At 47.6% G+C, this 25,515-nt stretch overlaps 1 protein-coding gene and 1 pseudogene across 1 annotated transcript in view; one reads left to right on the forward strand and one right to left on the reverse strand.

Moving 5' to 3' along the window:
- The window catches only part of MYO7A (myosin VIIA), a 98,798-nt gene that overhangs the window by 51,712 nt on the left and 21,571 nt on the right, over positions 1-25,515 (forward strand). The window contains exons 23-31 of the mRNA XM_024749673.1: positions 956-1,165; positions 1,550-1,753; positions 2,027-2,203; positions 2,629-2,718; positions 4,110-4,237; positions 6,419-6,545; positions 7,741-7,860; positions 8,399-8,572; positions 9,471-9,698. Of these exons, the coding sequence (XP_024605441.1) occupies positions 956-1,165; positions 1,550-1,753; positions 2,027-2,203; positions 2,629-2,718; positions 4,110-4,237; positions 6,419-6,545; positions 7,741-7,860; positions 8,399-8,572; positions 9,471-9,698 (1,458 nt within the window). The remainder of the gene's footprint in view (positions 1-955; positions 1,166-1,549; positions 1,754-2,026; positions 2,204-2,628; positions 2,719-4,109; positions 4,238-6,418; positions 6,546-7,740; positions 7,861-8,398; positions 8,573-9,470; positions 9,699-25,515) is intronic.
- On the reverse strand, positions 20,693-21,635 carry LOC112402568 (ester hydrolase C11orf54 homolog; annotated as a pseudogene).

The raw sequence follows: 25,515 nt of genomic DNA on the forward strand, positions 1-25,515 counted from the left end.
TCAGCCAACCCCAGCTGTCCAGCCTCTGTCCACGCGACCTTCCTTCCTTCCTTCCTTCCTTCGTGTGCTGGGTGCCTGTTCTGTGCCAGGCCAGGCCAGAGGGCTGTGGCTCCAGAGCGAGCGGGTCCAGGCCCTCAGCTGTGTTGTAACAGGATAAACAGCCTGAGCCGGGGTGGGAGCCCCCAGCCATGTGTAGCTACAGAGCACTTGAAAGAGCAAAGCATTGTCAGTGCAAAATACAGACTTGATTTCTTTTTCTTTTTGGCCACGCAGTGAGGCTTGTGGGATCTTAGTTCCCCGACCAGGGATCGAAGCCGGGCCCACGGCACTGAAAGCACCAAGTCCTAACCACTGGATTTCCAGGGAATTCCCAATTACACACTAGATTTTGAAGACTCAGTTAAAAAAAAAAAAAAGGAATATAAAATATCTCAGTACTATTTTTTAATATTAATTACATGTCAAGATAATACTTTGGAAATATTGGGTTAAATGAAATACATTATTAAAGTTGATCTAACCTATTTTTTGAAAAACTATTTTGAACATAGCCACTGCATATGTGGCTTGCATTATATTTCTATTGGACAGCGGTGGTCTAGAGCCTATACCCAGTGGCTCTTGGATTTTGGGGTTGGTGTGGTCCCCTTCGGGTGGGGAGACCTGAGCAGGCTTCCTGGAGGAGGTGGTCCCAGCTGAGCCTCGAGGCAGGCAGGTGACATTACTGTCTGAGCTTGTTGTGAGCTGTCTCTGGCTCAGCACGGGGCATCTGTCTGCACTGAGCTGTGAGGGATGAGCAGGTGTGTCCCAGGGTGGAAAGGCCCGAGGCTCCGTCCTTCCCAGCGGTCAGGAGGGCCCCGAGGAGGTTGGGACTCTGGCCTGGCTGCTGCACGGGCTCCCGTGGGCTCCCCACGGGGGGCTTGCTCCCTGACGCTGCATCACCCCCACCTCGCAGGAGCGCCTGGCCCAGCTGGCCCGTGAGGACGCAGAGCGGGAGTTGAAGGAGAAGGAGGAGTCTCGGCGGAAGAAGGAGCTCCTGGAGCAGATGGAGAGGGCCCGCCACGAGCCCATCAATCACTCGGACATGGTGGACAAGATGTTTGGCTTCCTGGGGACTTCGGGCAGCCTGCCAGGCCAGGAGGGCCAGGCACCTAGTGGCTTCGAGGTACCAAGCTGGGGAAGGGGCTGGAACAGGCCCCAGTGTGGTGCCATCCCTCCTCTCGCACCCCTCTGTGTTAAAGTCCTCGTGGTCCCCTCTGAGCAGAAGGCAGCTGTGATGACCTGGGACGGGGCTGCAGCCCCAGGCCCTGTCCAGCCACCAGCCTGCCATATGACCTTGGGCCAATCACTGTTCCCCTCCAGGGCCATTCACAAACCTTTATTCATTCATGTGTTGAGGATCTACCTTGCACTGGGCTGTCTGGGGAGTGAACAGGATGAACAGCACCCTACACTTCTGGAGGAAGAGCTGGCCCTACAGGGACAGGCTGGGGGACTGCAGCCCAGCCCCATTTGCCCCTATGGCAGGGAACCCCTTTTGTCTCCCCAGGACCTGGAGCGCGGGCGGAGGGAGATGGTGGAGGAAGACCTGGATGCGGCCCTGCCCCTGCCTGATGAGGATGAGGAAGACCTCTCCGATTATAAATTCGCCAAGTTCGCTGCCACTTACTTCCAGGGCACGACCACGCACACCTACACCCGGCGGCCGCTCAAGCAGCCACTGCTGTACCACGATGATGAGGGCGACCAGCTGGTGAGGGCTGGGGCTGTCTGTGCTGGCAGCGCGGGTGCCGAGGGGCTGGGGCCCAGCTGTGCAGGGACCAGGGCTGACCTCATCCCGCACCCAGCCTGCAGCCGGGGCACAGGGCGAGGCCCCAAGGAACACCCACAAGGCACTCAGCTCAGTGGTCCTCCTCCGGTTGGCGGGAGTGGGGTTCCCCAGCCTCTCCCCCACCCCTGGGTCATTTTGATGGCTTCAGCCACATCCTGCACTCGGGCTCTCTGACTGGCGTGGGTCTGTCCCCAGGCGGCCCTGGCGGTCTGGATCACTGTCCTCCGGTTCATGGGGGACCTCCCTGAGCCCAAGTACCACACGGCCATGAGTGACGGCAGCGAGAAGATTCCTGTGATGACCAAGATTTATGAGACTCTGGGCAAGAAAACATACAAGAGGGAGCTTCAGGCCCTGCAGGGCGAGGGCGAGGTGAGTCGCAGGTGCCCTCTGGCCAGGGTCCCTTCCAGGACCCCCCCAGCCTTAAGGGGTCCTCAGCAGAAGGAGCACCCTAAAGTTTGCCTCTGCCTCACCTCCCTGACCCCTGCCCTCCTCTGTCTACTCCTGGGAACGAACAGTGTGAGCTTGATATAACCTGTAAAGTGCTGACCACGACTGAGGCCACATGGCAGGGCAGACAGGCTTTGCAGTCAGAGCCAGCTTCAATCTTGACTTGCTGGGAGGCGGTGGGTGGGTTACTACACTTTTCAGTCTCAGTTTTCCCATTTGTCCCTTGGCTGATGGGCTGGGGTGGTACACGTTAGTGTGGAGGTGAGACAATTCTAACCACATTGTCAACTGCTCTTGTCATTACTTTCGGTCCACTCGTTTGACTCTGACCCCTGTTTGTCCGGCAGGCCCAGCTCCCCGAGGGGCAGAAGAAGAGCAGCGTGAGGCACAAACTGGTGCACTTGACCTTGAAGAAGAAGTCCAAACTGACAGAGGAGGTCAGAAAAGACCCTGCACGGCCTTGGTGGCCCAGGCTGGGGCAAGGCTGGGCTTGGGACCAACAGGGACAGGAGTGGAGTGGATACTGTCTGTGCTCAGGGGACCAGGACGGCCAGCAGGACAGCGTTGGATGTGATCAGGCAGACAGGATGCAAGGAAGAGGGCGCTGTTCTCAGGCTGGGGTCGGTCAGGGATGCTTCCCGGAAGATGGGCCACGAGAGCTGGGGAGGGCTGGAGTGGCAGATGGTGAGAGGGAGGACATGCCAGGGCATGGACCCGTTGCCTTTGATCCAGGGATCTTTTTTTTTTTTTTTTTTTTACAACCACTGTGCCCGCAGGGAAGCCCTGATGCAGGGACCTTTTAGTCGATGAGAATTTTCTGTGGGATAAGAGTGCCCATGGGGCATTAACACTATTAGTTTGTCTGTCATTCATTTAGTCACCTTGTGTTTTCTGAGCACCGTCCTGGCCCATTGCTCCAGGACTGTCCAGGCTGGGAGGGCCGACAGACACAAACTAAGGCATTCAGGGTGCAGAGGGACTGGTTCCTCCGTGCCCCTGCTTTTGTGCACACCGGTCCCTCTGCCTAAAATTCCTCCTTCCTGTTCTGTGCCTGGGGGCGTCCCCTCCTCCAGGAAGCCTTCCCCTCTACAGCAGAGTCAGGCTGTTTCTCCTGGGCTTCCTCAGCCTGCTTTGTCTTTGTCCTCATTTTGTTCCCCATCTGAGGCTCCAATCCAGTCTTGTAGCTATGTTACCCCAGATCTGAGTCCCAGCTCCACTGCTCGGTATCCAAGGCACCCAGGGAAGAAAATGCCTGCTAGTGGCTTCCTGGGATGATGGCATGAGATGATGGCCGTGGGTGCTCAGCAGACATGAGGACTGCCTGCAGGGGCGTGCTCCCGCCACTCACCCTGTTTCTGGGCAGAGCGCGGGGCTGGCGTTGTGGCTCATGTGGAACCAGAGAGGAAAAGCCCATCTATAAGAACCCAGGCCCAAGGCTATTCACACAGGAGCCGGGGAGTTAATGACAGGTGATGGTGGCCGGGTGTTTGGAACCCAGGTGTACTCTGGGTGTCGGAGTGGTGTGTGGCCCACCTCAGAGAGATAGGGATCCCATCAGGAGTCAGAGGAGCCCCTGGCCTGGCTGAGGGGACTTCCCTGGGGTAGGGCTGGGGGTAGATGTCAAGGAGGCTGCAGTGGAGCCTTATCCCCAGAAGCGCGTAGCACCGGGCCAGGTATCCACCCAGCATCTGTTCTGCACGGGCGGGGCTGTGACAGTGGTGGGGAGCCAGCTCTCTGGCTACTCCCAGGATTCTGCTCTCCGGGGGAGTGGGCAGACTCAGGCAAACAGCAGGGCCTTGGTCAAGCCTTGCCCCTCCCTGTGGCCCAGGTGACCAAGAGGCTGCATGACGGAGAGTCCACGGTGCAGGGCAACAGCATGCTGGAGGACCGGCCCACCTCCAACCTGGAGAAGCTGCACTTCATCATTGGCAACGGCATCCTGCGGCCAGCACTCCGGTCAGTGCCTGAGGGGCAGGGGCACAGGGAGGGGGCAGCTATCAGGGGAGGCATCCTGCACTTGCAGACCTGCGAGGCTTTTGTTGGCTGAGTGGTAGCTCTGTCACTTTAAGAGCTACCAGGCCTGGGTTTAGCTCTGCTGCCAGCTGGTTGTGTGACCTTGGTAGAGTGATTTCAGCTCTGTAAGCTTCAGTTTCTTCATCTGTAAAGATGGAATAATAAAAGTACCTACCTTGTAGGCTTGTGGGCAGATAAAACTATGGAAAGTGTGACACAGGACCTACACAGTGGGCACTCAGTAAACGGTAGCTGTTGCTAGCATTATCTGACATACATCTTCTGCTGTAACCCTATCCCTGCCGGCACCTTCGGTGTACCCAGCCCAGGCCCGTGGTCAGGGTTACTGTGGTCAGAATGCCTGGGATCCTGCAAGTGGCTCCTTCCCCACGCAGGCCCAGGAGAGGCCTTTGCTCAGGTCCCTGGGGTGTTGGGGAGGAGCTGCGATGATCCATGACTTTCCAGGAGCAATTACGGAATCAACTCAGCTGCATCAGCGGAGGGAAGGCAGATAGGGTTTCTCTGAGAACTCCATCTGCACGGATGGCTGGTTAGGAGAGCTGATCCCGTGAACTTGTGTGTGCTGGCTGGGAGGACAGCAGGATGGGCCGGGTGGGGAGGTCAAGTGTCATTTTCCCAGTGGGAGACATGAGGTCCAGAGAGGAAGAGGTTTGCCCAGGGGTCACCGGCCTCCCTTTCATTGCTCCTCGAGGCCAGTGACTACGTCGCTCGCCAGAGATGTAGCACTTGGGACCGCCAGCCTCCAGGAAGAAAAGGTGGCTGCCCAAGGTATGTTTAAGGGCAAGAATTCGCCTCCCAGTTATCTCACCATCAGACCTAAAGGGGTACTTCTAGAGAACACAGTGCCAGGAGCCCTGGACCGTTAGAAGGCTGGGGTGCCAACTCCCTGAGGGGCCATGGCTAATCCCTCCCTCCTCCCGGCCTCCGTCTCCCTGTCCATGAATCGAACGGGGTCAGGGGCTCCCAGCTACGGGTGATAGTTGTCACTGGTCTGTAGCAAGATGGGAAAAATAAGGATGTTTCTAAATTTGATTTATTTAAAGCACTGTTGTTTGTTCTGAGATTTTGCCCTTCCTACTTTTTGGATATTAAAATTACATTTGTTTTATAAAATGATTGTGATATAGATAGTGGGCAGGTGCTGTGTGTGTGGTGTGTTTTAAATGTCCTTATTGTCTTGATAATAAGTTAGCGACGTCCACAATTTATTTTGAGGTTGCATTGGTCCATGAGCTCTCAAAATTGGGGAGCCACTGAATTAGATACCTGCCCTTCACAGAGGGAGGAGCAGCAGTTAGTGCCCCCTGGTGGTCACTCCATCTTAGTGGGTCCCGCCCTTGGCCCTGGAGGGGGCATGCAGCATCTTCACAGCTGCAGCTAGGCTGGCATCTGCGGGGGTTTTACTGTGCTGGGCACCGTGCCAGGTGCTGTATAAGGCTTGGCTCATTTTTCTTCACAGAAATCCTGTGAGGAAGGGGTGGTATCATTTCCCTTTAAAATGAAAACAAAACGAAAAACTACCTTCATTGCTTTAATCTGATTGCAGAAGTAAAGCATGGCCATGTAAATATTCAGATATTATAGCACTATATCAAGAGAACGTCATTCCATCCCCCAGAGCAACTCCCCAGGTGTCCTTCCTGTCTCTGCTCTGCCAGTTACCATGAGTAGAAATTGTACCTGCTGCCATGTCTGTGGTCTAGGCTCAGGTGAGCTCACCTGCCCAGGCCGTGCAGCTTGGTGAGGGATGAGGCACGTGGGGAGCCTGTGCTTCTCATCAAAGTGGTCACCAGTGACTGGGGCCACTGTGCCCAGGAGCAGGGTATGCACCACCCTCTGGATCATGGGGCCCCGGCCGTGGACTCTGGACTGGAGTCAGGAACGTGCGTGCTTCGTGCCTGCTGAGCCTATCGCCAAAGCCAGACCCCCTCCAGTAGCCGCAGAGCCCTGGGCTCAGCCTTCCCCACCTGGCCTCAACTGCCTCCTCCCAGGTGGTCTCTGGCAAGTGGGAGAGCAAGCATCCTACCTGCTGCTGGGAGGGGTGGGGCTTTCCCTCTGAGGCAGTGCGTCTCCCGTCCTTGCCCCCCACCCCCGCCTGCCTAGGGATGAGATCTACTGCCAGATCAGCAAGCAGCTCACTCACAACCCCTCCAAGAGCAGCTATGCCCGGGGCTGGATCCTCGTGTCTCTCTGTGTGGGCTGCTTCGCCCCCTCTGAGAAGTTCGTTAAGGTAGGGGAGGCTTTTGGCCTCCGGGGGTGGGAAGGGGAGCCGCGCCTGGTCCCTGGGGTTGAGGGGCAGAGCACGGGGAAGAAACTCAGAGGGGCTTGGCAATGAGGCCCTGCCCGGGTCATCTCCTCCCAGGCCTCCCCACCTCCGCAGGGCCCATCTTCCTGGCCCCCTCCTCCTGGGCACCCACCACTGCACTCCATCTCCTCCAAGCCCCATTTTATTTATGCGTTTGCTGGGCTTGACAGCAGCGCCCCCTAGACCCTCCACATGCTGGTCTGAAACACTTCCGTTCATCTCAGGCCCTTTCGTGACTCCTCCTTAGTGTCAGGCCCTGGGTGCTGGGGACACAGAGGCAGAGCAGGTGACAGCTGGATCAACCCAGCTGGTCAGCGCTGCAAAGAGGGAGGGCTCAGGGAGGTGGGCCCTGGAGGAAGAGGAGCAGTTAAGCTGGGTGAAGGGGGTATGGTGTGTGGGGTGAGGCAGGAGGTGCAGCTGAGACTAGGCAGGGCCGGATCATGGTGGCCGTGCTGCCAAACGTGAGGGAGGTGGACTTGATCTGGAGGACAGTGGGGAGGCCTGGAAAGCCGAGGAGGGACGGGGATGGATGGGCCTTGAGGAGCGGGTTCAGTGTGGGTGGAGGGACCAGAGGCAGGAGACCCGGTGAAGCTGCTCTGATGGTCTGGGTGTTACCGACCTGGGTCCTCTTTAATCGATAGAAGTTGATAAGAGGTCAGACAAGAAATTCAGGCAAGGCTTTACTGGGACTCATGCTGCTTTAGCACGAGGGAGTGAGAACAAGAAACAGGGGCCCTTGCTCACTCCCTGAGCGGGGGGCGGGCTGGTCCCTTTAATGAGGTGAGGGCGGTGGCGGATTGGTGGGTCGGGCTGGAGGGGGGGCTTAGGTGGTCTGCCCACCCCCTTGGTGGTGCTGTGCGCAGGGGTCATGGGCAGTTCCCTGCTTTTGCTCCTGGCAGTTGGTTTGTGGCCTTTTTGTATCTTATTATTCATAATTGCCCTGACTGCACATGTATGCGGTTTTTAGTCCCTTTTGATTTCTTTGTATCTTATTGCTGGAGGAGACGTTTGTCCAGGTGCAAGCACTCCAGTAGAGGGTCCCAGGTCCCAGACTATCTCACAGGTGGGGAGGCCGAGGGAGGCTGGAGTGGGGCCCCCTCAGCTGGTCCTCTGTCCATAGTACCTGCGGAACTTCATCCACGGGGGACCACCTGGCTATGCCCCATACTGTGAGGAGCGGCTCAGGAGGACCTTCGCCAACGGGACACGGACACAGCCACCAAGCTGGCTGGAGCTGCAGGTGTGGCCCCCGGGCGTGGGTGTGTGTGTGTCGCCAGTGCACCCCAGTGCCCCAGAAACTTTGCCTACTTTGGGATTCTGTGGTCATTCAAGCACCCACCCTCAGGTTCTGGAATTTCAGGCCTACTGGAACAGGAAAGCCCACAGTGGTGATGACTCCCATCTGCTGGCTTTATAGTCAAAGTGACTTGGGCAGGGGGTTTCCTCTGTGTCTCAATGGCTTCATCTACAACATGACAGTAAAGATGTTCATTTCACAGGGTCTTGTGATGGTTACATGACAGGAGGGCAGAAGCCCCTGAATGTGGCAAAGCCCAACCACCCAGCCCTAGTGCCCCACCTCAGGGACCCTGAAGGTCCTTTCAGGGTGGGGAGCACAGCAGGGCTCCCTGGGCACCTGTGACCAGGGACAGGCAATGTGCCGCGGGATGCTGAGGTCCGAGGGCTCCAACCCCATAGGGAGCAGGGAGCCAGGAGCTCAGAGGGAGTGAGATGTTCTGAAGTGAAAGGATTCCCACAAAGTCTTGGATCACTTTAAGGCCACCAAGTCCAAGAAGCCCATCATGTTGCCTGTGACGTTCATGGACGGGACCACCAAGACCCTGTTGACAGACTCGGCAACCACGGCCAAGGAGCTCTGCAACGCGCTAGCCGACAAGACCTCGCTCAAGGACCGCTTCGGGTTCTCCCTCTACATCGCCCTGTTTGATAAGGTGAGGCTGGCCCTGATGCCCCTCCTCCTGGAGCCCTCAGGGTCACCCGCCAGCTCCCACCCCAGTGCTGCCACCTACTGACTCAGGTGCCCTTGCGCGGTTACTGACCTTCCAGGGCCTCAGTTTCCTCCTCTGTAAACCAGTGGTAACCCTGGTCCTGCCCCAACTCCTTAGGATCGTGGAGAGGTCCTAAGCACCCAAAGAGAAACCCAACAGCACACTGGTGATTGAAATCCAGGGCTCACTGCACTCGTATGTGCGCAGGTGGATTCAATCCTCTGCTGGTGAGAGAAGAAGAACATGGCAGAGAGAGAGACAGCCACTGGCTCGCTGAGATTCAGTTTTCCCAGTTGCAAATGGCCATGTGATTCCTTATCACATGGTTGCTATGGTAGTTCCTCTTCACTTGTTACTGACCAGCCAGAGTGTATACCTCCCGGGGCACATCTGGGCTTGGAGTCTTCTCTGCTGAGCTGGCCCTGGGAGTGGGTGATTTTGCCTCCACACCCAGCATCACCACCCACAGCAGAGGTGACCCCCAGCCCTCACCCCAGCAAGTCCAGCGATAGGCACGTGTTGTCTGATGCCGTTTGCCAGGACTTTTCTCACCAACAGCTACCTCCCGTGTTTTCAGTGGCCATTTGTCCATCAGAGTTTCACCAAAGGCTTGTACTAGGAAATGGGAACTCCCATGTGGCTGTGCCAGCTCAGAGCCCATGAGTTAGGATCCAGGGGTCCCGTGCTGGTCTGCTTCCTGGGTGACCTGGGCAAGCCCCTCCTCTCTCTGAGCCTTGGTTTTCCATCCGAATGAGAAGAGTTGGCACAGTCAGTGTCTCCTTGTGGTCCTTCCCGGCCTGCTCACCCTTCCACTGGGTGACCTCCAGCCCTGTGCCCGCAGGTGTCCTCCCTGGGCAGTGGCAGCGACCACGTCATGGACGCCATCTCCCAGTGTGAGCAGTATGCCAAGGAGCAGGGCGCCCAGGAGCGCAACGCCCCGTGGAGGCTCTTCTTCCGCAAGGAGGTCTTCACTCCCTGGCACAACCCCTCAGAAGACAATGTGGCCACCAACCTCATCTACCAGCAGGTGGTGCGAGGGGTCAAGTTTGGGGAGTACAGGTGTGAGAAGGTGAGTGAGAGCTAATTTTCTGGCTGAGTTTGTTTGGTCAAGTCACCTGTGTGCTGAATTGGGCTGAGTGTTGCTGCCCTTGACTCACCATCAGCGAATGTGGAGGTTAGCCAGATGGAGGCTGGGCATTATCTAGGCTTCTCCTGGATTTGACACGATCTATAGGAGCAAGGGCTTTGAAGAGTAGCCTGAATTCTGCAAGTAGGAGCTGTTCCTGCTTTGCTGCAGTGACTATACATGCTTCAGAACTTGCTGTATTGTTCTTTTTTTTTTTTTGACCTCTTTAGATCACTTATTTAATTTATTTATTTGTGGAGTATATTTGATTTACAATGTTGTGTTAGTTTCAGGTCCATCCATGTTGCTGCAAATGGCATCATTATTTCATTCTTTTTTATGGCATCATTTGCAAATATTTTCTCCTATTCTATGGGTTGTCTTTTCATTTTCTTTATGACTTCCTTTGCTGTGCAAACCTTTTAAGTTTAATTAGGTCCCATTTGTTTATTTTTGTTTTTATTTCCATTACTTTAGGAGACGGGTTGAAAAAGATTTTGCTTCAATTTATGGCAAAGAGTGTTCTGCCTATGTTTTCCTCTAAGAGTTTTATAGTATCCAGTACATTTAGGTCTCTAATCCATTTTGAGTTTATTTTTGTGTGTGGTGTTAAGGAGTGTTCTAATTTCATTCTTTTACATGTAGCTGTCCAGTTTTCCCAGCACTACTTATTGAAGAGATTGTCTTTTCTCCATCATATAGTCTTACATCCTTTGTCATAGATTAATTGACCATAGGTGCATGGGTTTATTGGTGGGCTTTCTATCCTGTTCCATTGATCTATATTTCTGTTTTTGTGCCAGTACCATACTGTTTTGATCACTGTAGCTTTGTAGTATAGTCTGAAGTCAGGGAACCTGATTCCTTCAGCTCCATTTTTCTTTCCAAAGATTGTTTTGGCTATTTGGGGTCTTATGTTTTTCCATACAAATTTTAAGATTCTTTTCTTCTAAGTCTGTGAAAAATACCATTGGTATTTTGATAGGGATTGCATTGAATCTGTAGATTACAGTGGGTAGTATAGTCATTTTGACAATTTTGACTCTTCCAATCCAAGAACATGGTATATCTTTCCATCTGTTTGTGTCATCTTTGATTTCTTTCATCAGCATCTTATAGTTTTCAGAGTAAAGGTCTTCTGCCTCCTTAGGTAGGTTTATTCCTAGATATTTTATTCTTTTGGACGTAATGGTAAATGGGATTGTCTCCTTAATTTCTCTTTCATATTTTTCATCATTAGTGTATAGGAATGCAAGAGACTTCTGTGCATTAATTTTGTATCCTGCTACTTTACCAAATTCATTGATTAGCTATAGTAGTTTTCTGGTGCCATCTTCAGGATTCTCTATGTATAGTATCATGTCATCTAATGCCTGTGTTCAGGTAGATGAGGCTGGATCTTGTCTTTCTGGTGGGCAGGTCCATGTCTGTTGGTGTGTTTTGAGGTGTCTTTGACCTTATTATGGTTTTAGGCAGCCTCTCTGCTAATGGGTGGGGCTGTGTTCCTGTCTTGCTACTTGTTTGGCATAAGATGTCCAGCACTGTAGCTTGCTTGTCGTTGAGTGAAGCTGGGTGCTGGTGTTGAGATGGAGATCTCTGGGAGATTTTCGCCGTTTGATATTATGTGGAGCTGGGAGGTCTCTTGTGGACCAGTGTCCTGAAGTTGGCTCTCCCACCTCAGAGACACAGCACTGTCTCCTGGCTGCAGCACCAAGAGCCTTTCATCCACACGGCTCAGAAGGTAAGTGTGGAGTATGGAGCTGAAAACAGGAATGGTGGGAAGTCTGTGTATCAGTTTCCCATGTGTCCTCCTTCACCCTGAGCAGCCTGGAAATGATTGTTCCTTTACCCTGGGAGATGATTTGGCATCTTTTCTGTGGCTAGTTTGAAAACCTGCTGGTCTTGGAGAGTCTCCTGGAGAGGCAGAGGGCAGCTGCAGCACATAAAGGGGAGCTCCTTCTACTGCACAAATCCCATGCTGGCGGGCGCCATTGCGGAGGCTCCTCCTGTTGGAAGATTTTTATCACAGTTTCAATTTCATTACTTGTGATCGGTCTGTTCATATTTTCTGTTTTCTTCCGGGTTCAGTCTTGGAAGGTTATACCTCTCTAAGAATTTGCCCATTTCTTCCAGGTTGTCCATTTTATTGGCACAGAGTTGCTTGGAGTAGTCTCTTAGGATGCTTTGTATTTCTGTGGTGTCTGTTGTAACTTCTCCTTTTTCATTTCTAATTTTATTGATTTGACTCCTCTCCCGCTTTTTCTTGATGAGTCTGGCTAATGGTTTATCAATTTTGTTTATCTTCTCAGAGAACCAGCTTTTCATTTTATTGATCGTTGCTATTGTTTTCTTTGTTTCTGTTTATTTCTGCTCTGATCTTTTTAATTTCTTTCCTTCTGCTAACTTTGGGTTTTGTTTGTTCTTCTTTCTCTGATTCCTTTAGGTGTAAGATTAGATTGTCTATTTGAGATTTTTCTTGTTTCTTGAGGTAAGCTTGTATTGCTATAAACTTCCTGCTTAGAACTGCTTTTGCTGCGTCCCATAGGTTTTGGATCATTGTGTTTTCATTGTCATTTTTCTCTAGGCATTTTTTGATTTCCTCTTTGATTTCTTCAGTGATCTCTTGGTTATTTAGTAACGTATTGTTTAGCCTCCATGTGTTTTTGTTTTTACATTTTTTTCCCCTGTAATTGCTTTCTAATCTCATAGCATTGTGGTCAGAAAAGATGCTTGATATGATTTCAATTTTCTTAAAATTACGAGGCTTGATTTGTGACCCACGATGTGATCTATCCTGGAGAATGTTCCATGTGCACTTGAGAAGAAAGTGTATTCTGTTCTTTTTGGAAGGAATGTCCTATAAATATCAATTAAATCTATCTGGTCTATTGTGTCATTTAAAGGTTCTGTTTCCTTATGAATTTTCTGTTTGGATGATCTGTCCATTGGTGTAAGTAAGGTGTTAAAGTCCCCCACTATTACTGTGTTACTGTTGATTTCCTCTTTTATAGCTGTTGGCACTTGCCTTATGTAATGAGGTGCTCCTATGTTGGGTGCATATATATTTATAATTGTTATATCTTCTTCTTGGATTGCTCCCTTGATCATTATGTAGTGTTCTTCCTTGTCTCTTGTAACATTCTTTATTTTAAAGTCTACTTAATCTGATATGAGTATTGCTACTCCAGCTTTCTTTTGATTTCCATTTGCATGGAATATCTTCTTCCATCCCCTCACTTTCAGTCTCTATGTGTCCCTAGGTCTGAAGTGGGTCTCTTGTAGACAGCATATATATGAGTCTTGTTTTTGTATCCATTCAGTGAGCCTGTGTCTTTTGGTTGGAGCATTTAATCCATTCACGTTTGAAGTAATTATCAATATATATGTTACTATTACCATTTTCTTAATTGTTATGGGTTTGTTTTTGTAGGTCCTTTTCTTCTCTTGTGTTTCGCACTTAGAGAAGTTCCTTTAGCATTGGTTGGAGAGCTGGTTTGGTGGTGCTGAATTCTCTTAGCTTTTGCTTGTCTGTAAAGCTTTTGATTTCTCCATCAAATCTGAATGAGGTCCTTGCTGGGAGAATAATCTTGGTTGTAGGTTCTTCCCTTTCATCACTTTAAATATATCATGCCACTCCCTTCTGGCTTGTAGAGTTTCTGCTGAGAAATCAGCTGTTAACCTTATAGGAGTTTCCATGTATGTTATTTGTCATTTTTCCCTTGTTGCTTTCAATACTTTCTTTAATTTTTGTCTCTCTGATTACTATGTGTATTGGCGTGTTTCTCCTTGGGTTTATCCTGCCTGGAACTTTCTGTGCTTCCTGGCCTTGGGTGGCTATTTCCTTTCCCATGTTAGAGAAGTTTTCAACTGTAATGTCTTCAAATATTTTCTCGGGTCCTTTCTTTCTCTCTCTCTTCTCCTTCTGGGACCTCTATAATGTGAATGTTGTTGCGTTTAATGTTGTCCAAGAGGTGTCTTAGGCTGTCTTCGTTTTTTTTCATTCTTTTTTCTTTATTTTCTTCTGCAGCAGTGAGTTCCACCATTCTGTCTTCCAGGTCACTTATCTGTTCTTCTGCCTCAGTTATTCTGCTATTGATTCCTTCTAGTGTATTTTTCATTTCAGTTATTGTATTGTTCATCTGTTTGTTTGTTCTTTAATTCTTCTACGTCTTTGTTAAACATTTCTTGCATCTTCTCGATCTTAGCCTCTATTCTTTTTCCGTGGTCCTGGATCATCTTCACTATAATTATTCTGAATTCTTTTTCCAGAAGGTTGCCTATCTCCATTTAGTTGTTTTTCTGGGGTTTTATCTTGTTCCTTCATCTGGTACACAGCCCTCTGCCTTTTCATCTTGTCTAACTTTCTGTGAATGTGGTTTTTGTTCCACAGGCTGCAGGATTGTAGTTCTTCTTGCTTCTGCTGTCTGCCCTCTGGTGGATGAGGCTATCTAAGAGGCTTGTGCAAGTTTCCTGATGGGAGGGACTGGTGGTGGGTAGAGCTGGGCGTTGCTCTGGTGGGCAGAGCTCAGTAAAACTTTAATCCACTTGACTGCTGATGGGTGGGGCTGGGTTCCCTCCCTGTTGGTTGTTTGACCTGAGGTGACCCAACACTGGAGCCCACCCAAGCTCTTTGACGGGGCTAATGTCGGACTCTGGGAGGGCTCACGCCAAGGAGTACTTCCCAGAACTCCTGCTGCCAGTGTCCTTCTCCTCATAGTGAGACACAGCCACCCCCTGCCTCTGCAGGAGATCCTCCAACACTAGCAGGTAGGGCTGATTCAGTCTCCCATGGGGTCACTGCTCCTTCCCCTGGGTCCTTATGCGCACACTACTTTGTGTGTGCCCTCCAAGAGTGGAGTCTCTGTTTCCCCCAGTCCTGCCAAAGTCCTGCAATCAAATCCCGCTAGCCTGCAAAGTCTGATTCTCTAGGAATTCCTCCTCCCGTTGCCGGACCCCCAGGTTGGGAAGCCTGACGTGGGGCTCAGAACCTTCACTCCACTGGGTGGACTTCTGTGGTGTAAGTGTTCTCCAGTTCGTGAGTCACCCACCCGGCAGTTATGGGATTTGATTTTACTGTGATTGCACACTCCTAGTGTCTCACTGCAGTTTCTCCTTTGTCTTTGGATGTGGGGCGTCTTTTTTGGTGAGTTCCAGTGTTTTCCTGTCAATGATTGTTCAGCAGTTAGTTGTGATTCTGGTGCTCTGTCAAGAGAGAGTGAGCACATGTCCTTCTACTCTGCCATCTTCAAGATTGTACCTTCCTAAGAATTTGTCCATTTCTTCCAGGTTGTCCATTTTGTTGGCATACAGTTGCTTGTAGTAGTCTCTTATGATCCTTTGTATTTCTGTGGTGTCAGTTGTAATTTCTTTTTCATTTCTAATTTTATTGATTTGAGCCTTCTCCATTTTTTTCTTGATGAGTGTGGCTAAAGGTTTATCAATTTTGTTTATCTTTTCATAGAACCAGCTTTTTGTTTCATTGATATTTTCTATTGTTTTCATTGTCTCTATTTCATTTATTTCTGCTCTGACCTTTATGATTTCTTTCCTTCTACTAACTTTAGGTTTTGTTTGTTCTTTCTCTAGTTGCTTTAGGTATAAGGTTAGGTTGTTTACTTGAGATTTTTCTTGTTTCCTGAGGTAAAATTGTATTGCTATACAATCTTAGAACAGTTTTTGCTGCATCCTATAGGTTTGGATTGTCGTGGTTTTGTTGTCATTTGTCTCTAGGTATTTTTTTTTAATCTTTTTGGCTGTGCTGCATGGCATGTGGGATCTTAGTTACCCGACCAGGGATTGAACTCACCAACCCCTGTGGTAGAAGCATGGAATCTTAAGCACTGGACCACCAGAGAAGTCCCTAAGTATTTTTAAATTTCCTCTTGATTTCTTCAGTGATCCATTGGTTGTTTAGTAACATATTGTTTAGTCTCCATGTGTTTTTGTTTCTTACTGTTTTTTTTTCTTGTAATTGATTTCTAATCTCGTAGCATTGTAGTTGGAAAAGATGCTTAAGATGATTTCAGTTTTCTTAATTTCAGTGAGGTTTGATTTGTGGTACAAGATGTGATCTATCCTGGAGAATGTTCCATGTGCACTTGAGATGAATGTGTATTCTGCTGCTTTCAATGGAATGTCCTATAGATACCAATTAAGTCTATCTGGTCTAATGTGTCATTTAAGACTTGTGTTTCCTTATTAATTTTCTGTCTGGATGATCTGTCCATGGGTGTAAGTGGGTTGTTAAAGTCCCCCACTATTACTGTGTTACTGTTGATTTCTCCTTTTATGGCTGTTAGCATTTGCTTTATATTATTGAGGTGCTCCTGTGTTGGGTGCATATACATATACAATTGTTATATCTTCTTCTTGGATTGCTCCCTTGATCATTATGTAATGTTCTTCCTTGTTTCTTGTAACAGTCTTTATTTTAAAGTCTATTTTGTCTGATATAGGTATTGCTATTCCAGTTTTCTTTTGATTTTCATTTGCATGGAATATCTTTTTCCATCCCCTCACTTTCAGTCTGTATGTGTCCCTAGATCTGAAGTGGGTCTCTTGTAGACAGCACGTATACAGATCTTGTTTTTGTATCCATTCAGCCCATCTATGTCTTTTGGTTGGAGCATTTAATCCATTTATATTTAAAATAATCATCAATATGTATGTTCCTAGTGCCATTTTCTTAATTGTTTGGGGTTTGTAGGTCTTTTTTCTTCCCTTCCTCTTTTGTTCTCTTGTGGTTTGATCACCATCTTTAGTGTTGTGTTTGGGCTGCTTTTTCTTTTGTGTGTGTGTATCTATTGTAGTTTTGGGTTTGCATTTCCCGTGAGGTTTTGATTTAGCAGTGTATATATGTACCAGGTTGTTTTAAGTTGCTGGTCTCTTTCCACCTAGAGAAGTTCCTTTAACATTTGTTGTAAAGCTGGTTTGGTGGTGCTGAATTCTCTTAGCTTTTGCTTGTCTGTAAAGCTTTTGAGTTCTCTGTTGAATCTGAATGAGAGCTCTGCTGGGTAGAGTATTCATTTCTTTTTAAATGAATTTATTTATTTTATTTATATATTTTTGGTTGCATTGGGTCTTCATTGCTGCACCTGGGCTTTCTCTAGTTGCGGTGAGCGGGGGCTACTCTTCATTGCAGTGTGCAGGCTTCTTATTGCGGTGGCTTCTCTTGTTGTGGAGCATGGGCTCTAGGCGTGTGGGCTTCAGTAGTTGTGGCACACAGGCTCAGTACTTGTGGCTCATGGGCTTAGTTGCTCTGAGGCATGTGAGATCTTCCCAGACCAGGGCTTGAACCTATGTCCCCTGCATTGGTAGGCAGATTCTTAACCACTTCACCACCAGGGAAGTCCCTGGGTAGAGTATTCTTGGTTGTAGTTTCTTCCCTTTCATCACTTTAAATATATCATGCTACTCCCTTCTGGCCTACAGAGTTTCTGCTGAAAATTCAGCTGATAACCTTATGGAGATTCCCTGGTATGTTGTTTGTTGTTTTTCCCTTGTTGCTTTTAATATTTTTCTTGTCTTTAATTTTTGTTGTTTTGATTAATATGTGTCTCAGCATGTTCCTCCTTGGGTTTATCCTGCATGGGATTCTCTGTGCTTCCTGGACTTCAGTGAGTTTTTCCTTTCTCATGTTAGGCAAGTTTTCAGCAATAACATCTTCAAATATTTTCTCAGGCTCTTTCTCTTCTCCTTCTGGGACCCGTATAATTTGAATGTTCACGTGTTTAATATTGTCCCGGAGGTTTCTGAGGCTGTCCTCATTTCTTTTTATTCTTTTTTCTTTATTATGTTCTGTGGCAGTGATTTCCACCACTCTGTCTTCCAGCTCACTTATCCTTTCTTCTGCCTCATTTATTCTGCTGTCGATTCCTTCTAGAGTATTTTTCATTTCAGTTATTGTATTGTTCATCTCTATTTGTTCTTTAAATCTTCTAGCTCCTTGGGTTTTTTAACTAACTAATTAAATAAATAAATAAATTTTAAAAATTTATTCATTAATTCATTCGTTTATTTATTTATTTATTTATTTATTTATTTATTTCTGTGTTGGGTCTTTGTTGCTGCTTGTAGGCTTTCTCTAGTTGCGGCAAGCCAGGGCTACTCTTCCTTGCAGTGCACAGGCTTCTCATTGCGGTGGCTTCTCTTGTTGCGGAGCACAGGCTCTAGGCTCCTGGACTTCAGTAGTTGTGACACGCAGGCTCAGTAGTTTCACCTTGCAGGCTCTAGCGTGCAGGCTCAATAGTTGTGGTGCATGGGTTTAGTTGTTCCATGACATGTAGGATCTTCCTGGACCTGTGATTGAATCTGTGTCCCCTGCATTGGCAGGCAGATTCTTAACTGCTGTGCCACCAGCAAAGTCCATAGCTCCTTGTTAAACATTTCTTGTACCTTCTCGATCTGTGCCTCCACTCTTTTTTTTGAGATTTTGGATCATCTTTACTATCATTACTCTGAATTCTTTTTCAGGTAGATTGCCTATCTCCTCATCATTTAGTTGTTCTTGTGGATTTTATCTTGTTCCTTCATTTGCAACATATTTCTCCGTCAACTAATTTTGTCTGACTTTCTGTGTTTGGGGTCTCCTTTCCACCAGCTGCAGGATCATAGTTCCTCTTGTTTCTGGTGTCTGCTCCCTGGTGGATGAGGTTGGTCCAGCGACTTGTGTAGGCTTCCTGCTGGGAGGGACTGGTGCCTGCCCTCTTGTAGTTGGAGCTGTGTCTTGTCCCTCTGATGGGCAGGGCCGTGTCAAGGGGTGTGTTTTGAGGTGGCTGTGAGCTCAGTATGACTTCAGGCAGCCTGTCTTCTGATGGATGGGGCTGTGTCCTTATCTTGGGCGTTGTTTGGACTGAGACTTTCCAGCTCTCAAGTCGGGTCTTGATGCTGAAATGTGCACCTCTGGAAGATCTCACTCTGATCAGTATTCCCTGGGCCTTCAGTGTCCTAGCCTTCACAGTGAGTGATAGTTGACCTTCGCCTCCCCAGGAGACCCTCTAAGACCCCTAGGTAGGTATAATCTAGGTTTCTATCAGGTACTGCTTTGTGCTGGGTCCCAGTGCACGTGAGACCTTGTGTGCACCCTCCATGAGTGGAGTCTCCATTTCCTCCAGCCCTGTGGAGCTCCTGCCCTCAAGCCCTGCTGGCCTTTGGGGTTAAATGCTCTGGGGGTTCTTCTGCCCAATGCCAGACTCTCACACTGTCTTGGAGGGCTATTTTATGTGGGAATGTCCATGTGTAGCCTGCGTGGGTTTAATATTTTTTGGTGCGAGGGTTGTTTTTAGTATAGATATCTGCCACTTCTTTCCTCAGTGTATTCTGGCCATTAGCCCCTTTATAAGAGGTATGACTGATGTTGTGGTGACCATAGCCTGTACTGGATATTGAGTAGAGCATCCCCTTTGCTCTGTGGTTGTCACTGCCCTGTCAGAGATGGGCTCTACTCCCTAGTTGTTGGAGTAGAGGCCCCCAGATCTTCTTCTTAGCTGTGGTTCTGATCTGCACTGTGAGGTAGGCAGGATTGGAGCACTCCCACTGAGAAGGAAGCCACTGAGTATTCCTTCTCTGGAGCTGTTCACCTGTGGGGATGCTCTGTTGTGTCACCTTTCACCTGTTGTGCGAGCTCTCAGATTACACCATCATTGGCGCTGCTCTCAGCCCCACCTTAAATGTGGGTATGCCAGCAGTCGGGCCTGGTGTCTCTCATATGTTGTTTTCACCAGGCCACCAGCATAGATCTACTGAAGTCAGGTCCTAGGATTGCAGTAATCATGGATCTGGACCTGCTGTGGATGCTATGGGGGCAGGTCCAACTCTAGGCCAGCCCAACCCTCATGTGTATGTGCCCACAAAGTCTACAGCTGCTAAAGCTAGACCTGCCTTGGCTGCAGGAGCACTTATTGTCCATTCAGATGTTCTGTAGGTGCTAACTTTACAAGGCCAGTCACGGGTGTGTCAATTCAGGGTTTGTGCAGCTGTGAAGAGAGATTTCAGCTTTTCTTCCTTAGTTGCATGTCCCCTGGGGCTCAGCTGTCGTTTCAGCCCCACCTGTGTGTGGGCCACCCACAGGGGTCTGCTCCTGAGGCTGCCCTGGAGCACATGAGCCTGCCCTGGTGGCGATGGGCACATGGGGGAGCCAGCAGTCACGGGCACAGGAGAGCTGGCCCCAGCAGGGGCCCTTCTCAGTGCCCGGGGAGGCAGGGGCTGGCACATGGGGAGAGAGGCTGCAATGGCAGCTTCACCCCTTATGCAGCACTTAACTATGGCTCTTTGCTTCTGTGGCAGTCCAAGTTTCCTCCACAAGCATTCCCGTTGTGGATTTCCTCACTTCCACCCCCTCAGGCTGTCTCCTTACAGCCAACAGAAGTCCTCTCCTGGGTCTGCTCTCCAAACCCCATGTTCCAGCACTCAGCCTCTGCACACCAGTGGACACCTGTCTCAGGCTGGGGTGCACAGGGCTGTGGCACAGACCATCTGTGTAGGTTTCACTCTGTCCTGCTTGGCTGTTGGCATTCTCTTCCAATAGCCCATGAATTCCCTTCTGTCCCAATTCATGTCCCTGTCTATGAGGGGGCTTCCCCAGATGTGGGACCCTCTCCTCTCCTTTAGCTCCCCACGACCCAGGGGTGCCGCTCCCATCCCGCTTCCTCTCCTTTTCTTTTTCCCTTTTTCTTCCTTTCATCCTACCTGGTTACACGGGGATCTTTCTTGTCCTTTTAGGTATCCAAGGTCCTCTGCTAGTGTTCAGCTGGTGCTCTGTGAGAATTGTTCCATTTGTAGATGTATTCTTGATGCGTTTGTGGGGAGAGATGAATTCCACGTCCTCCTACTCCTCTGCCATCTTGCTGACCCCTTTGGATTTTATATTACTATCTATCAATGAGTTAATCAATCAATTAACCTTAATTATTTCTTCTTCTAAATGAGTATCAGTTGATTTAATGACGCCCAAAAGAATGGGTCTCTTTTGGTTGGTCAATGCAATACAGAAACTCTGCAGGTAAGAAGTATCCAAGTTATTCCACTATATCTGGGGTGATGTCATAATAGTAGTGTCCACCTTTTCCATGATGACTGAAACACCGAGGGTGCTCCAACCTCAAATCAAACCCTGGGTCTCTGAAGACAAAAACCAGCAGACAGACCAAAGGAGCCTTCATCTTATAAAAATGCAACAATTTGTTCACGTCTTCATCAGAGTTCAATGGGCAGGAAGACAGTTCTGTGGGCATAATGTGAGTTTTCACTTCTCTTCTGAATCACGAAAGTACCTCCCATCCCCACAGGCTTATCTCCATAATCTTTTTCAAGAGTCTGTCTCATACAAGTCACAAAGTTAAGTTTTCCAGTTCTTCTTTTGGCTTTCATCTCAGTGACCTTTCCAGGTTGGCCCCCACTGGCAAAAAAGATTAGCCAGTAACGCACACCCCAAATCATGATATTCTCACTGTGTTTCTCTAGTAGGCACCCTCCATCTTTAGGGTTAACACGAGCAAATTAACTTCAATACACAGGAGGTTTGTGTTCACTTTCTGTTTGAACAACTGACATAAACTCAGAATTGAATCCAAGAGTCTGAAATGGGCCTGCTCCTGCTCTAAGAATAAAAGCTCTGGGAAGTTGGATTTCTTTTGCAATCTTATTTAGGTAACTTTTTTTTTTTATTTACAAGAGGCAATAAGTAAGGCATACCTCCTACTTCTGCAATTCTAGTTTTCCCACAGATGCCTTTTACAGGAAAGGTAAATGGTCCTTAGTCAAATCAGGGCACTCAACTACAGAGACCTGGACATCAGCAAAGTTATCCTTTAGCACCTTTTGCAGAACTCCAACGAGCTCCTCTAGACTTGAAAGATGAAAAGAATACTCAGCACAAGCCATCTTCCTTAGGTGTGAATGAAACGAGGGAAGGGGGCAGGGCACAACCTTGAATGGTGGTTTTTATTCTTCAATTTGTTAATGTGGTGTATCACACTGATTGATTTGCAAATATTGAAAAATCCTTGCATCCCTGGGATCAATCCCACTTGATCGTGGTGTATGATCCTTTTAATGTTGGATTTGGATTGCTAGTATTTTGTTGAGGATTTTTGCATCTGTGTTCATCAGTGATATTGGACTTTTTGTGTGGTATTTTTTGAATAGTTTCAGAAAGATAGGTGTTAACTCTTCTCTAAATGTTTGATAGAATTCACTGTGAAGCTATCGGGTCCTGGACTTTTGTTTGTTGGGAGTTGTTAAATCACAGTTTCAATTTCAGTACCTGTGATTGGTCTGTTCATATTTTCTGCTTCTTCCTGGTTCAGTTTTGGGAGACTGTACTTTTCTAAGAATTTGTCCATTTCCTCTAGGTTGTCCATTTTATCAGCATATAGTTGCTTGTAGTCGTCTCTTATGATCCTTTGTATTTCTGTGGTATTGCTGTAACTTCTTTTTCATTTCTAATTTTATTGAGACCTCTCCCTTTTTTCCTTGATGAGTCTGGCTAATGGTTTATCAATTTTTTATCTTCTCAAAGAACCATCTTTGGGCTTCCCTGGTGGCACAGTGTCTTGGGAGTCCGCCTGCTGATGCAGGGGACACGGGTTCGTGCCCTGGTCCGGGAAGATCCCACATGCCATGGAGGGGCCGGGCCCATGGGCCATGGCTGCTGGGCCTGCGCGTCCGGAGCCTGTGCTCCGCGGCGGGAGAGGCCACAGCAGTGAGAGGCCCGCGTACTGCAAAAAAAAAAAAAAAAAAAAAAAGAACCATCTTTTTGTTTCATTGATCTTTTCTATTATTTTTTTCATCTCTATTTCATTTATTTCTGCTCTGATCTTTATAATTTCTTTCCTTCTACTAACTTTAGATTTTATTTGTTCTTCTTTCTCTAGTTGCTTTAGGTGTTAGTTTAGGTTGTTTATTTGAGATTTCTCTTGTTTCCGGAGGTAAGATTGTGTTGCTTTAAACGTCTATCTTAGAACTGCTGTTGCTGCATCCCATAGGTTTTGGATCATCATGTTTTCATTTTCATTTGTCTCTAGGAATTTTTCGATCTCCTCTTTGATTTCTTCAGTGATCCATTGGTTATTTAGTAGCGTATTGTTTAGCCTCCACGTGTTTGTGTTTTTTACAGTTTTCTTCCTTGTAATTGATTTCTAATCTCATAGCATTGTGGTCAGAAAAGATGCTTGATATGATTTCAGTTTTCTTAAATTTATCACGGCTTTATGGCGCAGCATGTGATCTATCCTGGAGAATGGGCACTTGAGATGAATATGTATTCTGCTGCTTTTGGTTGGAATGCTCTATAAATAACAATTAAGTCCACCTGGTCTGATATATCATTTAAGGCCTGTGTTTCCTTATTGATTTTCTGTCTGGATGATCTGTCCATTGATATAAGTGGGGTGTTAAAGTCCTGCACTGTTATTGTGTTACTGTTGGTTCCTCCTTTTATGGCTGTTAGCATTTGCCTTATATATTGAAGTGCTCCTGTGTTAGGTGCATATATATTTACAATTGTTATATCTTCTTCTTGGATTGCTCCCTTGATCATTTGTAGTGTCCACCTTTGTCTCTTGTAACTGTCTGTCTTTATTTTACAGTCTATTTTGTCTGATATGGATATTGCTACTCCACCTTTCTTTCGATTTCTATTTGCATGGAATATCTTTTTCCATCCCCTCACTTTCAGTCTGTACGTGTCCCTAGATCTGAAGGGGGTCTCTTGTTGACAGCATATATGTGGGTCTTGTTTTTGTATCCATTCAGCTAGTGTATGTCTTTTGGTTCATTTGCATTTAAGGTAATTTGATTCATTTGCATTTAAGGTAATTACTGATATGTATGTTCTTATTGACGTTTTGTTAATTGTTTTGGGATTGTTTTGTAGTTCTCTCTTCTTCCCTTCTTCTTTTTTTCTCTTTTGATTTGATGACTAGTGTTGTGTTTGGATTCTTTTTTGTGGGTATCTCTATTGTAGAGTTTTGGTTTGTGGTTACCATGAGGTTTTGATATAGCTGTCTATATATATACAAGATTGTTTTAAGTTGTTGGTCTCTTAATTTCAAATGTGTTTCCAACATCCTGCATTTGTACCCTCTTCTCACCATTGCTGATTTTGTTAACATATTTGTGTGTGGATGGTTTCCCACCTTTACTGTATGTTTTCCTTTATCAGTGAGCTCTCCCATTTGTAATTTTCTTACTTCTAGTTGTGGGCTTTTCTTCTCTACCTAGAGAAGTTCCTTTAGCATTTGTTGTAAAGCTGGTTTGGTGGTGCTGAATTCTCTTAGCTTTTGCGTATCTGTAAAGCTTTTGATTTCTCCATCGAATCTGAATGAGAGCCATGCTGCGTAGAGTATTCTTGGTTGTAGTTTCTTCCCTTTCATCATTTTAGATATTATCGTGCCACTCCCTTCTGGTCTGCTGACGACTCAGCTGATAACGTTATGGGGATTCCCTTGTATGTTATTTGTTGCTTTTCCCTTGCTGCTTTTAATATTTTCTTTTTGTCTTCAATTTTTGTCAGTTTGATTAATATGTATGTCAGCGTGTTCCTCCTTGGGTTTATCCTGTATGGGATTCTCTGCACTTCTGGGACTGGGTGACTGTTTCCTTTCCCATGTTAGAGAAGTTTTCAGCTATTATCTCTTCAAATATTTTCTCAGGTCCTTTCTCTCTCTCTTCTCCTTCTGGGACCCCTGTAATGTGATTGTTGGTGCGTTTAACATTGTCCCAGAGGTCTCTTAAACTGTTCTCATTTCTTTTTCTTTTCTTTTTTTAAATAAATTAATTTTACTTATTTATTTTTGGCTGTGTTGGGTCTTCGTTGCTGTGCGCAGGCTTTTCTCTGGTTGCAGTGAGCAGGGGTTACTCTTCGTTGTGGTGCTCGGGCTTCTCATTGTGGTGGTTTCTCTTGTGGAGCGTGGGCTCTAGGCACACAGGCTTCAGTAGTTGTGGCACATGGGCTTAGTTGCTCCGTGGCATGTGGCATCTTCCTGGACCAGGGCTCAAACCCATGTCCACTGCATTGGCAGGTGGATTTTTTTTTTTTTTTTTTTGCGGTACGCAGGCCTCTCACTGTTGTGACCTCTCCCATTGCGGAGCACAGGCTCCGGACGCGCAGGCTCAGCAACCATGGCTCACGGGCCTAGCCACTCCATGGCATGTGGGATCTTCCCGGACTGGGGCACAAACCCGCGTCCCATGCATCGGCAGGCAGACTCTCAACCACTGTGCCACCAGGGGAGCCCAGGCAGGTGGATTCTTAACCACTGTGCCACCAGGGAAGCCCTGTCCTCGTTTCTTTTCTCTTTATTCTGTTCTGTGGCAGTGATTTCCACCACTCTGTCTTCCAGCTCACTTACCCTTTCTTCTGCCTCATTTATTCTGCTATTGATTCCCTGTAGAGTATTTTTCATTTATGTTTTTGTATTGTTCACCTCTGTTTTTGTTCTTTAGTTCTTCTAGGTCTTTGTTAAACATTTCTTTTACCTTCTCAATCTTTGCCTCCATTCTTTTTCTGACATCTTGGATCATCTTTACCATCATTACTCTGAATTCTTTTTCAGGTAGATTGCCTATCTCCACTTCACTTAGTTGTTCTTCTGGGGTTTTATCTTGTTTCTTCATCTAGAACATATTCCTCTGCTGTCTCATTTTGTCTAACTTTCTGTGTTTATGGTCCCACAGCCTACAGAATTTTAGTTCCTCTTGCTTCTGGTGTCTGCCGCCTGATGCATGAGGCTGGTCTAAGAGGCTTCCTGGGAGGGACTGG

The sequence above is a fragment of the Neophocaena asiaeorientalis genome, unplaced genomic scaffold, assembly GCF_003031525.2.
Source record: "Neophocaena asiaeorientalis asiaeorientalis breed wild unplaced genomic scaffold, Neophocaena_asiaeorientalis_V1.1 scaffold363, whole genome shotgun sequence".
NCBI classification, from domain to species: domain Eukaryota; kingdom Metazoa; phylum Chordata; class Mammalia; order Artiodactyla; family Phocoenidae; genus Neophocaena; species Neophocaena asiaeorientalis.